The sequence below is a fragment of the Capsicum annuum genome, chromosome 1, assembly GCF_002878395.1.
Source record: "Capsicum annuum cultivar UCD-10X-F1 chromosome 1, UCD10Xv1.1, whole genome shotgun sequence".
Classification (NCBI taxonomy): domain Eukaryota; kingdom Viridiplantae; phylum Streptophyta; class Magnoliopsida; order Solanales; family Solanaceae; genus Capsicum; species Capsicum annuum.
Window position 1 is genome coordinate 99,145,977 of NC_061111.1, and position 18,449 is coordinate 99,164,425.

General features: G+C 36.1%; 1 protein-coding gene across 3 annotated transcripts; it reads left to right on the top strand.

Moving 5' to 3' along the window:
- The first annotated feature begins 1,273 nt into the window (after nt 1–1,273).
- Nucleotides 1,274–17,681, top strand: LOC107867405. 3 transcript variants are annotated; one of them, XM_016713630.2, is made up of 9 exons: nt 1,274–1,799; nt 2,005–2,589; nt 10,886–10,985; nt 11,115–11,171; nt 12,614–12,722; nt 14,349–14,428; nt 16,734–16,795; nt 16,881–16,977; nt 17,191–17,681. In XM_016713630.2, exons 2-9 carry the CDS (start codon nt 2,231–2,233, stop codon nt 17,245–17,247), a joined length of 921 nt encoding a protein of 306 aa, XP_016569116.1. In that variant the 5' UTR covers nt 1,274–1,799; nt 2,005–2,230; the 3' UTR covers nt 17,248–17,681. The 3 variants fall into 3 exon arrangements, with proteins under 3 accessions (XP_016569116.1, XP_047262559.1, XP_047262565.1); XM_047406603.1 differs by having other exon boundaries at nt 1,368–1,799; nt 16,740–16,795; XM_047406609.1 differs by lacking the exon at nt 16,734–16,795 and having other exon boundaries at nt 1,370–1,799.
- Nucleotides 17,682–18,449: the final 768 nt, after the last annotated feature.

Here is an 18,449-nt window from a genome sequence, read left to right on the forward strand (position 1 = left end):
TATAAATGTCCTCTATTAATAGTTCGATCCAAAAATGACCCCGTCATTAATAGCTTGGTCCAAAAATATTCTTTTCCTAATAAATATATTGTTTCTTTTCTTTTTAGTTATGTTTGTTTCCTAATAGATATATTATTTTTTATACATCTTTTTCTTATTTCTTTTCTTTTAAAATTTCTTTAACTAATAAAAAGTGGGAAGTAATCTTCTTCCTTCTTAATATTGTTTTATCAATTAAATAGAATAATCTCACATTCTTTTAAAACTACTAACCATGTCATCTATATAAGATCACAGTAATCTCATCACTAATTTTTATTAGATAATTATAAAATTGTTTTTCCTGATAAAATAGAAAATATATTTATTTCTTAATCTTTTCGAACAAATATATCCCTTGATTTGAATGTTAAAATGTTAAAAGGTCAATCATAACTTCATCAATGATATTTTAAAGATATTTTGTAATTAGAAGCAATAAATAAATTTTTTAGTTTAATGGCATTGTGATTATTGCATCTTAACTTTACAATAAAGAATTATACTGGCAAAATGCTTATACTTCTTCAATTTGGAAAAGATTACAAAAAATTCTATTTTAGTAAGAATTTTTTTATCCTTATCAAAACGTTATTTAATAATGGATTACTATGATCAAGTATATATGAAAATTTAATTATAGGATTAGGAAAATAATGTATCTCAAAAGAAAAAAACAATATGTTTATTAGGAAGAAGACATTTTTTATTCAAAAATAACAATAACAACATACTCAGTGTATTCCCACAAAGTGGGGTCTTGAAAGGGTAAAGTATATGCAATTTATACCACTACCTCATCTGAAGTAGATAGATTGTTTTCGATAGACCCCCAACTCAGAACAAATAAAAAATATGATCAAATAAAAATCATAAAAGCAACCAACAAAAAGGAATATGACACCGCTATATAGTAAAGGAAACAAAACACCCACAAAATGATATTGTAAACTAACTATACAAAAACATCACCAAAACACCATGAACAAGAGATTACAAGACACTATCGGCATATATAAAAATAGCGCACTCTTCCCTAGTATTCAATTTCTTTTAATTTAAGGACATTTTTAATCCTTTTCCTTAGACATTTAAAGAAGTCTGTCTTTTTTTAAAATTTATTAGAAAAATGTTATTTTTAATCAAAAAGTAATAATAAAGATATTTTGATTGAACTACTAATGACATGGATATTTTTAAACTAAACTATTTAACAATAAGACATTTCTAGACCAATCAAAATACTTTTATTTAATTTCATATAATTTAAAGAGATTTTTGATCCTTTTCCTTTTAGCATTATAAGATTTGATTTTCTGTTTTTCAGTATAAAGAATTTGGTTCCCGTCACCCGAATCTGAGGCCCTCCACCACCAACAAAAAACAACAAACAGGAAACCAAAAAAAATCGGAAAGGGGGAATTGGTAGAGTGAACTGTACAATAATAATTGCATCAACTGCTTATATTGGGATTCGCACTTTTGCTACTGCTGCTCACATTTTCAAGATCTGCCCATAACATAAACCCAAAAAAAACCTCAAAAGTATCTACCCCTTTAAATTATTCATCTTTTGCACGTCCCTCCCCCCTTTAACCTTTCTTCTCCATTTTCTTCTGCCCCATTGGATGATAATAATAAAAATAGTACATCAGAAAAGCCCAATTTCAGCTAAAAAAAAAAAAAAAGTTGTACAGTTGACATCCACCAACTATATTTTTACTAAAAAAAAAAAAGATAAAATTCTGCACTGAAAAAAGGTATATATATTCTTCTTTTTTTCTTTTTTTTTTTTGTCTCACCCTTATGACAATTCTAAAATCTTTTTCTCATTGTACATCCACTGAAACAATACTGTTTTCTTGATTCTTTTAAGTTAGATTTTTGTTCCTTTTTTCAGTAAGTTTTTTCTGCCATGAATTGTATTTTTTGCCAATTTTAATGACGAAGATGCTGATTTTCCAGGCGAATTTTTAGTTTAGGGATTCATGGTGGGAATGTTTTGGCTGTACGATTCTTGTGGGGCTATTTTGAATGAGTAGAACTTTTTCAATGATCAGTTCGCGTTGTTAGGGTTTTATTTATTTGGGGTTCTTGGAGCTATAATTGAATCGTTTATCATGTTAGCACGTTGTTGTAGGTAATAGTTGATTCTAGGTGGATATAGTAGTTAGGTTGCAAAGGTATATGTATGGAAATGGCAGCAGAATCTAATACAGGATTTTATCATCAATCGCTATCGTTTCAATCGGGGGCGATAGGAGGGAGTTCATCATCTGAGATGATGTTGATGGGTAATTACTACAGTAGCTTTGGAATGAATTTCAACGTAAATAGTAATAATGGTGGAGGAAGAGAGATGTTGTATGCTGGGAATCCGAGTGGGATTGCAAACGGTGGACGAAGTAGCAGTAATCCAGGAATGAGCCAGCCTGGAAGTTGTTCGAATTCTTTTCTTATTGATTCAGTCCCCGGGCTTAAGCATGACACTGGGTTGGCGGTAGAGTGGACGGTTGAGGAACAGTACAAACTCGACGAAGGACTTATCAAGTAGGTAGTTTCTTCCAGGTCTCTGAATTTGTGCATATGCTGAGATGTGTGTATTTTTCTATCCATATTTGTTGAGTACTCCACATTTTACTGCAATTATTTTCATCCCTGTATGTATTTGGTAACCCATCTGTTCCGTTTTTGTCTTAACACCATTAGTTTTTAATATCCCTGTAGTAACATACACATTTCTATCTTAGATTAAAACATCACTTCAAACATGGTTAAGTGTAAAAATATCAACTAGGTCTTAATTTCAACTAGTTAGTCTTCTTCTGCTATTCCATTCTCTTGATGACATGACCTAAATATCTGCATTTTTTCTCATCTGGGCATAATGGTTCTATATAATTTTACTCCATATTCATTCTTTTTACGGGGCTAAACTTGTAGGTCACGCATTCTATTTTACTTCTGCTTATTTTAAAACATTTACTCTGTAACAACTCCCCTATTCTAGCTTTTGGATGGACTTGCTCCCTAATTTCGTCATCTCCTTCATGTGTCTCTAATTTTTGGTAACAAGTTGTTTGAGTTGTTGTAAAGAAATGGACCTTGGATCTAACTGAACCCAAAATACTTGCTCATGAGGTGAGGATTACAAGACCATCTAAGATGACAAACAACACCATCCCACATAGATGCCAGGCTCTGACAAGTCCCCTACATGCCCAGGACTAGACATCTGGAGTGTGGACAATTTAACATGGAGGTCAAACATAACCAAGAATTAAGATGAGCTTAGCGCAAATATTGTGTTAAGAAACAGACATTAGGTTTAACTAAACCTAAAAGTTGATCATGGTGATTGCCCAAAAAATTATATTAGGAGGCAAACAACCCCATCCTATACTGATGTGGGACTCATATATTTTCCTTGTGATTTGGTTATCACTTTCTTTGTTTCTCCTTTAGTTCTATTATACTTTTCATGAGTTTTTACGTTTTCTGATGGTGGTAACTTCTTATTCCACTCTCTTTTTGCTTCGAAACTCTTTGCGCCCTTTGCTTTGAAGGATATAGGAGAGCCTTGAGGGGATAAAAAATGATTTTGTTGTTTGAGGAATAACCTCTTATTCTTAGTTGTTGGTGCACCTGTGAGGTTCCGGCATGAAAGATTAAATAGCATTTGTGAAGACCCATATTATTGTGTAGTTTTTTAACTTTTAGGTATGGGAGAGTTTTTCCCACATTGATAACTTTAGCACCCATGGGTATGATTAGTGGTCAATGAGTGGGTTGAGAACCATGAGGTTTCAAGTTCAAATTCAGTTGAGGCGAAAACACGAGGTGATTTCCTTCAACCCGGTATTTGTGTTGGTGACAGGTAGTAATACCCCGTGGAATTAGTTGGATGTGTGCAAGCTGGTTGGATAGTATGGTTATGGATAAATAAAAAAAGAAATAAAGTTATTTACATTGGAGCAGTTATAGCTTACGGAGGACATGACCCTTAATAGGAAGGTGTGGAGGACGCGGATTAGGGTAGAGGGTTAGGGGGTGGAAGTGCTTCGGTAGCAGTAGGGGAACGTTCTTTATTTGGGTCTAAAGTTTCTTGTTCGTGGTGTAGAGTGATGTCTATGATTTCGGATAGATAGTTTTTAGTATTATCTTGTGGATGTAGTATTACCTTGTGGCTAATGGTGTTAGTTTATTTTGCATACTGTACTAGTTTTTATGCATTTATGTTTTGTGTTTGTTACTGTTATCGGTCCTAAGTTGGAGGATTATCGGAAACAACCTTTCTACTTCACCTGCGGTAGTGGTATGGTCTGTGTACACTCTACCCTCCCCAGACCCCACTATGTGGGAATACACTGGGTATGTTGTTGATTCCACCACTTGGATTCTTATTATCGAGATTTTAGGCCTTTAAAAGTATCTAGAACTTCTACTTTGTTACTCGTCCTTTCCTTCCACAATATATTTGCATTAGCTTCTCAATTCATTGATTCCTCTTTTTTCTTTAGCTCTTTCCCCCAATAGAAATAGGGGAGAACAGAATATATTCAAATATTATGATATTACTCGATGGAACTCCGATGGACTAATCTGGTATGAATGGGTGGAGAGGATTCAAAGGATGATGAGGAGATCTACAGTCAACAGTAAGGTGATGGAGCGGATTTGCTTCTGGTTAAGAGAAGCATCAACTGATCAGAACAAGAACATTAGAAGATGGAAGTTTGCTGTGAAAAAAGAAGAGTACTTTTGTACCAGGAAACATAACATGGGAGGTACACGAGTGTCATCTCTTTAAATGCTGGGGGAGATCTGTTATCATCTTTCCAGAACCAGTAATAAATGCGGATTGGTGTGATATAGCATTTCAAATAGAGATTTCATTAAATGCTCCAAAAGACAGGCTCCAGCAAATCTTTCAAGAATAACCCAACCCAACTATCTATATGCTAAAGTTCTACGAGATAGCAAATGGATTTCTCAGGACTATCATGAGGTTACCACTTCAGATAAACAGGAGGTTGGTCTATTGAACAGATGTCTCGTTGGGTTTATTGGAAAAGGTAAGCAAAGAAAAGCCTTCTTTATTTGAGATAAGTAGATGGTCATCGGCCGAGTGGAAGAAGACCTTCGTGGTGAACATTTATGAGCTATACAGAGACATGTCCTATTTGAATTTCCCAACAGATTCATGGCGGAACAGATGATACAAGGTCAATGGAAGTGGAAGAATATAGCTTTCAACCTAGAATAGTGGTGCTCGGTGACTGGATGCGTTCCAAATTCCTCAAAAACCCAAGAAACTTGGATCAAAGTGTTGGGAGTTCCCTTTCACCTCTGGTCGCAACAGGTTTTCATAGAAATTGGTCGAATATGTAGCGGATGGGTTGCTACTGAAGAAGAGACTGAACTGAAGAATCATATGAAGTGGGCAAGAATTTTGGTAGCTAACGACGGAAGAAACTTACCAAAAGAGGTGAAAATCTCGAGAGGAGGGATTAGTTATCACACTTTCTGATATGGGCGAAAAACAAAGTGAGGTTTGAAGAGTCGCCGAAAAAAAATTACAGACCTACCAAAGAAGACAGTCCTACGAAATACCCAATTCAAACCTTGGACCATCAGGTATTGCGAAGCTTCTGCTATCATTGTGATTCAGTACGAAAATCCCTAATTCTTAGGGATTCCCGTTCAAAGAAACACGTGGGGTGGGTCTGTTGATAGCTGCTAGTTTGGAGGACAAATCTCCACGTGAGTGTCACGTGAATCACTTAATCCAGAGTCCAATACTGGGCCTTTCTAGGCCCAACACGAGGGAGTGTAATTAGGAAGAAGATGATGGGCCTGATCCAGCAACTCAATTGATTATAAACAACGATCCTTCCCCTTGGGTTTACCCCTGAAGAATTAAAATCTCAAGTCTCCATTTCAATCGTGTAAGCTTCAGAATAGAAAATGGCGCAGGAAATTACAATGGTGAATTCTATTTGGGATTTGATAGAAAAATCCATGCAAACCATGGAGGAGACAATTATTCAAGATGACAAAAGGGGATAATTGAATATGAGAACAGTCGTAAAAACTGGAAAATCAGATTATAGGGGAGGGATTTCCATTGAAGACTGGCAGATTGTAGATGCAGAACCATGGCATATACAGGAACAACTTCTTGTAGAGAAAGAGAATGAGGTCTCTGCATGGTTAAAAACTAACATGCTTAAATTGGGGAAATTATTGGGGACTGATTTTCAAGGACACGAGGAAGAAGCCATGGAACTACTACTGCAAGTGGACAACTCCAGACAAGCAAGATGCCAGGAATCTGCAATGGTGTGTAAGAAGATAAAACATAAAGGCTCTAAAGAACTGAAAAATTTAGTGGCTTTTGATGTAAAATTTAGGAGTGGTGGGAGTAGAGATAAGGAGAGAAACACCCGGACTATCTCATGATGCGATTCAAACTTGTATCGTGGAATGTAAGGGGCTTGAACAGCAGGGACAAAAGGAGAATTGCAAAGAACATAATGGGGTACTAGAAACTGATATCATATGTTTACAGGAGACAAAATTAGAATGGGATTTCGCAATCTGATAATGAAACTATGAGGGGAAGATGGATTAAAATGGCATGTTTAGAGGTTAGTGGGACTAGGGGAGGAATATTAGTATTGTGGGACAGTAGAGTATGGAAGGGGGAAATATTAAAGGTAGGGGCTTACACTCTCACTTGTAAATTTGAAGCACAATTGCAGGATTTCAACTATCATATAACACGAGTGTATGCTCCTAACTGTAACAAGGAAAGAAGAATGGTATGGGAGGAGATTGGCTCTATCAGAGATCTGTTTGAAGGACCATGGGCTGTTTGTGGGGACTTCAATGTGGCTAGATATATTTTTGAGAAAAGAAGTTGTACTAAAGAACAAAGGACATGAGGGAATTTTCTGACCTGATTGAGGATATGAATTTAATTGATCTTCAATTAGGAAATGTTAGCTACACATGGTTCAAAGGGGATAATCAAAGAATAGCCTCAAGAATTGATAGGATTTTGGTATCTCAAGAATGGGATGACTTTTTCAGTAATCTGAAGCAAGTTGCTCTTCAAAGATTAGTGTCAGGTCATTCTCCAATTGCTATTGAAGGTGGTACCAGGAAGAATAAGCGTTATTTCAAGTTTGAGAATTAGTGGTTAAACATCGAAGGCTTCATGGATAAAGTGAAGGAGCGATGGAGTTCTTTCAACTAGATTGGTAGGCCCGACTTTATCTTGGCCTCCAAGCTAACAACCCTAAAATATAAATTAAAAGAGTGGAGCAGAAGTCAGTAGGGAAACTTGGGGCAACAGAGGAGGGGAATTAAAAGAGTTGGCATTTTTGGAAAGCATTGCTACAAACAGAGTTCTAACAGAAGAAGAATCAATGGAAAAGGCAATTGTTCTCATGAAATTTGAGGATTTGATTATGAATGAAGAAATATCATGGAGACAACGATCTTTATGGCTAAAAGAAAGGGATAAGAACACCAAGTTTTTCCATAAGATGGCTAATGTACATAAGAGATTCAACAATATTGACCAACTTCTTATTCAGGGGAGCCTAGTCCAGGATCCAGTAAGGATTCAAGAGGAAACTATGGAGTTCTATCAGAAGTTATATTCTGAAGAAGTAAAGTGGAGACCTGCCAGTAATTTCTCAAATTGTCCAAGGCTGAAAGTGGAGGAAATGGAAGATTTATAAAAGAATTTTGAAGAGGATGAGGTGCTGAGTTGCTTCAAGCAGTGTGCAATTGACAAAGCACCTGGTCCAAACGGTCCAAACGGTTTCACATGGAGTTTTTCATCAAATGTTGGGATATGGTGAAACATGATATTATGCAGACCTTTCAGAAGTTTCACGAGCAAGAAATGTTTGAAAGAAGCTTTAATGCTACTTTCATCGCTTTGATCCCTATGAAGAAAGGTGCTAAAGAATTAAGGGAGTTTAGACCTATCAGCCTGATAGGTAGTGTATATAAGCTTTTCTCTAAAGTGCTCACAGAAAAATTAATAAGAGTGATGGCAAAGGTTGTGGATTCTCAACAACTGGCCTTCATTCAAGGAAGGCAAATTATGCATGCTGCCCTCATAGCTAATAAGGCAGTTGATTCCAGGTTGAGTTTGAAAAAACCAGGAATACTGTGCAAATTTTACATTGAAAAAGCTTATGATCATGTCAATTGGGGATTTCTTATGAGTTTGCTAGAGAAGATGGGATATGGGTACAAATGGAGACAACGAATTTACTACTGCATCTCAACAATAAACTTCTCAGTCCTTATAAATGGCTCTCCAACAGGTTTCTTTAGCTCACAGAGGGGGTTGAGACAAGGTGACCCCTTGTCACTTTTCTTGTTCATACTTGTAATGGAGGGACTCAACAACATGATTAAGATTGCAAACAGAGAAGGTTAATTAAGGGGTTTTGAAGTTGCTAGAACTGGAAGGGAAAGTCTGGAGATAACCCATCTACAGTATGCAGGTACACATTTATTTTATATGACGCTGTGGAAGAACGACTCAGAATTTTGAGGTTGATATTGGTCATTTTTTAAGTAATGTTAGGTCTACATGTGAAATGGAGGAAAAACTTCCTCTATCCAGTCAATGTTGTGCCAAAAATGGAAATGTTGGAGACGGTTATTAGGGGGTGAAGTGGGTAATCTGCCTACCATTTACCTTGGTTTGCCTCTAGGAGCAAAGTTCAAGTCTATGGAAATTTGGAATGGGGCGATTGAGAAATGTGAGAAGAAGTTAGCAAGATGGAAATCTCAATATCTTTCTTTGGGTGGCAGATTGACTCTAATTAATTCTGTGCTTGATGCACTTCCAACATATATGATGTCTTTATTTCTTGTACCAACAAGAATCATCAATAGGTTGGATAGCATTAAGAGGAAATTTCTATGGCAAGGGAACAAAGAAAGGAAGGGCTACCATTTAGTCAAATGGAAGGCAGTGACCTTTGAGAAGAGAACTGGGGGTTTGGGGATCAAGAACTTGAAGAACCAAAGTAAAGCTCTCAGAATGAAATGGCTCTGGAAGTATGCTAATGAAAATCAGAACCTATGGGGCAATGTCATCAAGAACAAATATGAGGAAGATGATAACTGGATGACAAAGGAAGTCACTGTGTCAGCTTATGGAAGTCGATCAGAATGTAATGGGATGAATTCAAAGTCAACACCAAGATCGAAGTGGTAAATGGAGCTAAAACTATTTTTTGGAAGAATGATTGGCCTGCAGTAGGCAAGATGGAAATTTTATTCCCAGACATATACAGTCTATTTCTACATCAGCAAAGCACAATAGCTGAATTGTGGACATCTCAAGGTTGGAATTTTTAGTTCACGAGAAATCTCAATGATTGGGAAATTCCTAGAGTTATAGATTTTTTCCAATACCATTAACTAGTTTAAGGGCCTGAAGACGGGAGAAGACATTCTAAAATCTCTAGGGAATAGCAAAGGGACTTTTAGAGTAAATACAACTTACAGAAAACTTAACTAGACAAACCAGCAGTTACTTAGATTGCCCTGGAAACATATTTGGAAAGCTAAAATTCCACACAAAGTAGCCTGCTTTGTTGACTCAAGATAACCTGATGAAGAGGGAATCCCATTGTGCTCTAGGTGTTTTTTTTGTGGGGAAACTGGAGAAATAGTGGTCCATCTTTTTATACACTTTTATACACTGGAAGGTCACTAGTGAACTGAGGAGAATATTTCTCAATCTAAACAATATAGCATGGAATATGCCTGGGAAAAATTACAGAGACTAAACAGTTGGGAAGAAGCAGGAGTACATGCCAAGAACATGAACAATTGGAGAATAGTTCCCGCTACTATCTGGTGGACAAGTAGTTTATTTGCTCTTTATTGATCTGTCTGTCTTTTTCATTTATTTGTTTTTCGGATGAAGGCATCCTTTCTAGCTGAGGTATCTTTTCAGAAGTTTGCCAAGTGGGAACACTTGAATTTGAAGTTTTCCAGGTTTTTAACCACATAAAGAAACGTCAATGCCTCTACTTCCTTGCAAATGCCTCTATCTGATTCCTCTTAATTGTTAAAAAACTTTTCTGTTTCCTCATATATGAGTATCTGTTCTACCACTCCTCATATGAGCATTTCTTTCATCTATCCGTCAAGTCCAATTTCTGTTAAAGCTGTTGCATCTCTCTCTCTCTCTCTCAAATCTTCTATTGATTACTTTTCCTTGCATATACTATCTATACTCAATATCAAGGAGGGCCAAATGGAAATAGTTAAATTGTTAAGTGAACCCAACAAAGAGCAGCAATAGATTCTCACTTTTTGTGAAAGAAGCAGAGTTTGCTCCTATTCTTGTCTGGTTTGCGACTTGATTGTTGACTAATTGGAATTTTCAAATCTAATCGGTTATAAATTTAGTTGGTTCTTATCTATGTTGTGTTTGACTTAATAAGGACTTAAGTAGATATAAATTGATATGATGGGCTGGCATGGAGTGTTTCACTGCTGATGCTTGTTCTGGGAAACTAAGTGGAATTTCATATATATTCAGACTAGGTTGATAAATAACTGCAAAAGAGTAAATGAAAAATTGCAAAATTTATTAAGAAAGTGAACGGAAAAGGTTTTTTGCATGAGCCTGATACACCTTGCACTGTCCCTTGATGCATCATTTGGTCAAGCTCATCAGAAATTTTTTATTGATCAAGAGTTTCTATGAATTAGTACTGTTTTCATCTGTGGTGCTGTTTCATTCATCTTTCACCCCTTCCATGCATATATATGACAGTCACTGTTTTGATGACAGATTTGCCAATGAACCCAGTATAATGAAGTACATTAAGATTGCAGCCACACTTCACGACAAAACTGTACGTGATGTTGCATTAAGATGTAGGTGGATGACGGTGAGCTCCTGAACCTGTTTGGCGTTATCTTTTGTTATGTTATTATTATTCATTTGTCCAAATATATTTGGTTGATGGCTGTTGATTCCTGAAGAATAGTTGCTTACCTATTGAGTGATTGTCTGTCAGAGAAAGCGCAGGAAACAGGAAGACTATAATTTGGGAAAGAAAGTGAAAGACAGGAAGGTGTGCTGTCTCCTTTCATCTGTTCTTCCTTTCCCTTTATTTTGTATGGTATTATGAAGTGACCTCTTAATTTGTTTGGTTAGTATTGAGAAGTTGACTTGGACTAGCTTTTCAAAGGGCAAAAAGAAAACACTTTAATTATTTAAAGTGAGGTTCTTAGGATTTAACTTATTCATCGAATCCGGGATTGTTGTTTGGAGAGTCTGATAGTTCTTATCATGCTTGTTAGGACTTGAGGCCTACATTTGTTCTTGGTCCTTATCTAAGTAAAGCTGTTTATTCTTGTTACATTATCTATCGAGTTTTACATGACATTATGAATATTTGGAGAATCGAACTATCTGATTTCTGTTAAACATTTTGTGTTTTTTTTTTTAATTATTCAAGGTAGTGCTTGCAAATTTTTTGAGTTAGATAATCCTATCAAAATTGTTTTATGGAGTTCTATAGTTCTTCCAAGTTTAATCCAATGAACTTTGGGTACTTCAGCCTTCCAGTCACTTCTTATCTATAAAAAGCCAAATGGACTTGAGATTCCGGCATTGGACTTTTGGATGTCTTGCTTAAATGTTTATATATATTTTTCCCTGGAATTACTTTTATGTCTTTATCAAAAGTTGCATCAATCTACCTACTTGCTACTACAATCATGCTCAGTTATTATGCTTTAAAACATCTCTTTTTCGATCAGTGTGTAAATTTGTCAATAAGAACGAGATAGGTACATTTGTATACCTGAAAGCAGATGTCTTGTAATAAGACCTATTACATCACCTGCTGAATAATTAAAGTGAAGCTTCTCCCTGTTAGTGTACACCTGTGAATCAACCTCAGGAAAGTTTATCAATGTGGAGAACTGCATATTTTGTATCATAATCATAAGTTGTAACTTCATCAAAGAAACTCTTTTTTTCTCTTTTTGGTTACTTTTTTTATTTTTTATTTTTAAAAATTTAATGAGATTGGGTTACCTTCTTTTTTTCTCTTTCCATTCGCTTTGGGACTTCCAAAGTATACCTCACTATCTTACCATAGAGGAAACCTAATGCCAACAATTTTAGCAAGGCTGATGTTGGTTTGAGTCTGGGCAAGGATTCATTGGATGGATCTTTTCTTTTTCCTTCTCTTTAGTAAGGCGTTACATTTTCTTTCTTATGTATAAGAGATCAATAGAATTGTTTGTCTTTAGCATGTGGAGTAGTCAGTAGTTATTTTTACATCCCCTGCTGATGAATCATTTACTGTCATTCTTCAGTATGTATTGAAAGCAGTTCTTTGGTTTTGGAAGTTCTTGCTTTACCTTCCTTGCTGAATATTTCAAGATATTTGTCACCCATTGCCTGTGCTCATGTACATATGTTTATGTGTATGTTAGTGGATATGTTACACATGTATGTGTTACATTAACTTAGAAGATGAAATTATGAAATTCATTTCTTCAGGAAAAATCAGTAGAAGCATCGGTGAAAACTGGTACTTCCTCAGCTTCCCCACTGAGCTTCATTCCGTATTCGCTCTCCTCAAACCATCATGACGCGATGCCTTCTGCAGGTTAGTGTCATCTCTTTGGCAGCAGGAATCTATGCCTTCTTCCACTTTATCTTTTATCAGCAACAAATTTGTAGTAGGATGCTGTTTGGAGAAAAAAGCTATTTTCTGGATTTGATTTGGAGTAAATGCTATTTTCTGATTTTTATGTGAGTAAATGATTTCCATCCATGATGACTCAATACTATATGAATGGTACCATGGAATGAAAGAAACGTACTGCTCTTTATGTTATGTATGGTTCACATGGTACCAAAAAAAATGCCATTATATAGGAGTGAGTAGAGGGTTAGTGGGTAGGAGTGAGTCCTTAATAGTAGGGAAGAGTGCTTTGTATGTGTCTTGTCGTTTCTTGTTCTTGGTGTTTTGGTGATGTTTGTGATTTCAGATAGTTAGTTTATAGTATTACTCGGTGGGTAGGAGTGAGTCCTTACTAGTAGGGAGGAGTGCTTTGTATTTGTCTTGTCGTTTCTTGTTCTTGATGTTTTGGTGATGTTTGTGATTTCGGATAGTTAGTTTATAGTATTACTTGGTGGGTGTTGTTTCTTTTATTATCTAGTGGTGTGTTATCCCATTTTGTTGTTTGTTTTTATGTTTTTTGTTTGTTATACTGTTATCTTGTCCTGAGCTGGGGGTCTATCGGAAACAACCTCTCTACCTCATCTAAGATAGTGGTATGAGCTGCGTACACTTTTTCCTCCCCAGACCCCATTTTGTGGGAATAAACTGGGTATGTTGTTGTTGTAATGATAGTAACTTCATTTTATGCATCTAGTCATTCACAATTTTGAAAGTGTTTTAGCATCCAGTTATTTATTTAGTTGTTTAAGCTAACCGTTATGAGCTTATTTGCCTGTACAAGATTCACCGTGTCTTTTGTTTGGATATCGCACTAGCTTCTTAATACAAGTGAGGAGAAGGCTAAGGTTTTCTAGCTTCTTGTGTTCCAATGGTGGAAAAGGAATGTTCAGATCAGAAGAATTTGGATGTTTACAGCTTCGCTTTATTTGCAAGAATTTTCCTGTGGTGGGTTCCACGTGGTGTGTGGTCCCACATTTGGAAAAAGAAGCATAGAATGGAAGAAAAACATAGTCTCTTTTCTGAAACATAAAAAAGAGGGAAAAAAGTGAAACTTATTCAAAAGATCTCTGGAAAAGAGATGTGTCAAAGTGGTGATACCCTGCTAAAACTTCTTGAGTTATTATGAAAACTAAGTTTGGTTTTCACTTTCAGCAAAACCCAAAAACAGCCAAAAGCTTTTTCCAGAATCGAACTTCTTATTGAGGCCATAAACCAGCTAAATGAGGGACCCATAACTGTTCTTAAAACTGTCAAAATGCCGCTACGTGTGGATTCCTTTTATAGTTGACCAATTGCTGCAAACACGAACTATATATCATTCAGTCTTTAGTTGTTCTGAATGCAATGAACACCAAGTTTATATCAGGGTGTAAATGCTTTTGCCATGTCAACGATATCACGAAGTGTAGTGGTAAATTTCTTGGTGGGATTGCCTTTAGATCTTTTCTTCTTGCCACTTTGTCATTTCCCCTTTTTCCTGTGTGATTTTCTTCATCTTGTCCATCTCACCGTGTCAACAGAAACTTACCCGGTTTGTGTTTCTTACAGCATTACTTGGAACGAGGCATCTACTGGAAGAAAACAATCAGGCTCTGAATCAAATTTCGGCAAATCTCTCAACAGTCAAGGTATTAATGTCATCTTCTTGTAGTGGGAAGAGTTTGAGATAATTGGAAGGGAAAAGGAAAAGTAAAATTCTAAATGTTGGTGGAGGTCTCTACTCTGAAACAGCTTACAATAAGAAAAGAAAAACATTTCAAATCTTAAGGTTCCTTGCATCTGATAACAAGTAAAAGAAACATTTTCATTCTCCTGCCTCTGTTTGTTTCTTATACAAGTCATGAGTCAGAGCATTAATTTCCACCACAAATCCCCACATTTAGGAGGCGTTTCAATAGTTTTAGAAAGTTATGGGATTTAAACTTGTTTCCTTTTTGTCATCTCCGCAACAGAGTCATAACTTTGTGAATTTTACTGGAGAAAGTAATTGCAAAAATGATTTTAGTCTACTCTTGGGATTTTCACTGAAGCTGTTCACTGTGAAGTGGTAAAATTTAAATTGATGAAATCAACAGAGATCCAAGTATTGATTATATTTTATTTGATCTTTGATTAATGTTGGGTCTAAAAGAAATACTCCCTCCGTCCCATTTTATGTGGCACACTTTCCTTTTTGGTCCACCCCAAAAAAGAATGTCACCTTTCCTTATTTGATAACTATTTAAAAGCTCATTTCCTCTATTACCCTTTTTGGTCCCGCCTAATTTTAAAGATAGTACTCCTTTTTCTTTTTCTTTTTACTTTTCTAAAAAGGACAATTTGTTAAAATTCACGTAGTCTTTACTTATTTCTTAAACTCCGTGCCCCCTTCAAAAGGTGACACATAAAAATGGGACAGAGGAAGTAATGTATAAATTGTGGAGGCTATTCAGGCATGTTCACATAGCCTTAATAAAATAATGGCGTTATCCAGTCACGATAAGTTTGTAAGTGCATCCTGAGTTACAGTGCATCATGGTTATGTGCATACACTTGTAATACTCCCACTGGAACGACTGGTACTCTCTTTTTTCCCCTTATGTTTCTTGATAAGTTGGAGTCACTTTACTTTTTTCCTGACAAATTCACCACGAAGTAGATGTAAGGTTTACCTTAGAGATCACCTGATGAGCGGCACAACCTGTTAGTTTATGGCTTCATAATATGCCTAACATACCTGAGAGAATGCCATGGATCAGATCAGCCTCTTATATGATGGTTAGAAAGGGGAAAACTGCAAGCCCCCACTGCTTCCATGAAGTCTATTCGAAGTTGAGCTCTGAATCAAATAAAGACTTAATTGGTAGGGAAACTGGAACTTCTAATGGAAAAGTTGGTGCGTGAGTTTTAAGAGCTCAGAAAGGAGATGCACACAAGTTATTTGTATAAAATGCTCCAAGTTGGTATGACTTCTGGCTGGCAGATCTCGAGGCCCCGTTAAGAATTCAGAGAAAGATTATTTCCAAAATTCTATAATGAAAAAATTGGTGTCCTTGAGGATATTCCCCCTAATTTGCAAGACTTTCATTATTCTAATGGAGATATAAATGCCTCGTATTTATTTAGTGCACATAAGATATAAGGAAACTGCTGTCTCTGTCTTCACAACTCCTCTCGCTTGTAAACTCTTGGTTATCTACGATAATTAAATGTCCCAAATGCATAAAATCTGTAGGGAGCCACCTACACATCTGTTTGTGCATAAGAGTCTACACTGCTGTGTTTAGTGATCCTGCAAATGGTGCCTCAGATGTAAGAATTTAGATGTTCCTTCCTAATGAAAGGATTATTAGGGAACAGGTTCTAACACGAAACAGTTGGGTATTGCAAACTAGCTAATTGTAAGGAAAGTAGGAATTAGTGTTGTAGTCATATTAAAGATGGGTTAGTTTGTACAGGCATCTTTCTTGTCCTCTTTTTGTCATTTGTGTACCAACTTTGCAAGCCTCTGCGCTTCAGTTCAGGAATACAGATCTTTGTTACTTTAACTATGTAATTTGTGTGGTATAATAGAAGTAGTGGCGCTCCTTCAATCTATCCATCCCCTCTCATTTTGTTCTGTTTCTCACCTTTTTAGTTCTTTCATCCCCCTTTCTCATAACAGGTAAAGCAATAAATGAAAACATTCCAGCCAATGGAAGGGGAAGAAGGAAGGGAAAAATAATAGCGGAATATCAAAGATGAAGTAGTGGGTGTGTGTGTGTGTGTGGGGGGGGGGGGGGGGGGGCTATTTCCCTGAAAAGGGGGAAAAGATGGCATCAATTAATCTTGCATGCTGTACTTTGTTTCTTTTCTTATTTCTGGTTGCAACTTTGAGGTGGAGGATTTCAATACTTTACTATATTCTGTTATGCATATCAGCTGATAATCTGATATTAATATGTAAATGGGCAGTTGCAGGACAACTTTGATCTCTTCATCCGAACGAGGAATAACATAACGACAATTTTAAACGAGTAATATTATTATTATATTGCTTACACTTGACAGGGTAGATCTGGATGTCATACAATTCTACTGATAATGTTGTTTATGCTGCAGCATGAGAAATATGCCAGGGATTATGAGCCAAATGCCACCCCTTCCGATTTTGTTGAACGAGGAACTTGCTAGTAGTGTTTTGCCTAGTGCAACTCGGGTAATCAGACTTCTTGGACACTATTTTAGGCTTAATGCCCTTATGTCACCCCACTACAAATTTCACTATGTACATGAATCCTCCCCGTTGCAACTATAATGACATAATTTCTGCGTGACTGTCTCAACAAATAATTATAATTGATCTTGTTATTGATGAAGCTATGTTTCTCCCAAACATTTCGTAATGCTATATGGTTTGTTTGGTTTCCAGCCAATGATATTCGCTTCCACAAGTGGAATCCAGCTGAAACAAGAACCAGGCTGTTGATGGAGAAAACACTTGGTGCCAAATTTGGATTACTAGCTTGTGTAAGTACACCAATTTTTTTCTATAAATGCATAAAAGCTGGCAGGCCTTTGCAGCTTGGATATACGACTGGGTTCTACAACAAGAAATTTAACCAGAACACATTTTTTTTGGAAACTGAACACGAGCACCAGGAAATAACAGCCTCATATGTTGTTGCACATCATGGGGAAAACTGTTAGCTTGATAATGCACTTGCAAGTTCATTTTCTTGTTTCCGCCGTCTGTGTGTAAATTAAGGAGACAAAACGATCTTCAAGTCCATTTTCCATGGTGCTTGATTAACTTTTAGCTTTCCTATAATACCTGAACACTTGCGGATTATTGTGTTGTGTTGAATTTGTTCCGTTCTCTGTGTATAATTCATAGGGTAAATAATACTTCATTTCTACTGACCCCCATCTTTGATTTGATACCGAGTATTTAAGAAAAACAAGATGTAAGAAGCGAAAAGATTGAGGTCAGTTATATCTTTGCTTTTCTGATTTCATTCGAGTTAGTTGACTTCGTTTCATTCTGCCTCCATCCGTTACATATCGAGGATCTTGACTGGGGATTCTAGAAAAAAATAGGAACTCTGTACTTTTTCGTGTTGTTTGATGTTTATAAAACTTTTGTTTTGCGAAACATATTTATAACAAATACATAGAAAAATAGGCTTGTCTTGACCGATGTAACAAGCGTGGAATTGAGATGGTCGTAAAGGAAAATTACGTTTGCCTTTGAGTGGGAAATATTACTTTTGGTATTTGGTAACTAAACACAGGAAGATAATTTTAGTTTACTTTCAAGGAAAAATATTTTCATCACTGGGAACCTAGTTTCTAAAATAAATTGTTTTTATCCGTTTTGGCGGGAATATTCTTCATCTATGGTTATTCCAAGAAGAAATTACGTGTTACACCGTCTAAATTTTGGAGAATAGACGGCACGAAAAAAAACAATTTACCTTCCCGACAGTTGTGACGTGATTTATACTTTGTTATATGGAATTTTTAACAGATGAAGAATAAAGTTTAGGAGTGAAGATACAAGTTCTGAAGCTATAGGAAGATAGAAAACAAGAGAACATCTCAGTGATTCATTCATCTTAAAATAAACTGCCTTAAATTGCTTCAAAATCAGACCACCAAGAAAAACAACAAAGGCCTCGTCAGACTATA

Bases quoted from the DNA above. Each gene is read 5' to 3' on its own strand.
- LOC107867405 (XM_016713630.2), top strand. From the start codon at position 2,231: ATGGAAATGGCAGCAGAATCTAATACAGGATTTTATCATCAATCGCTA. The intron at 10,986-11,114 runs GTGAGCTCCTGA...ATTGTCTGTCAG, and splicing joins TAAGATGTAGGTGGATGACG to AGAAAGCGCAGGAAACAGGA. The intron at 12,723-14,348 runs GTTAGTGTCATC...TGTTTCTTACAG, and splicing joins TGACGCGATGCCTTCTGCAG to CATTACTTGGAACGAGGCAT.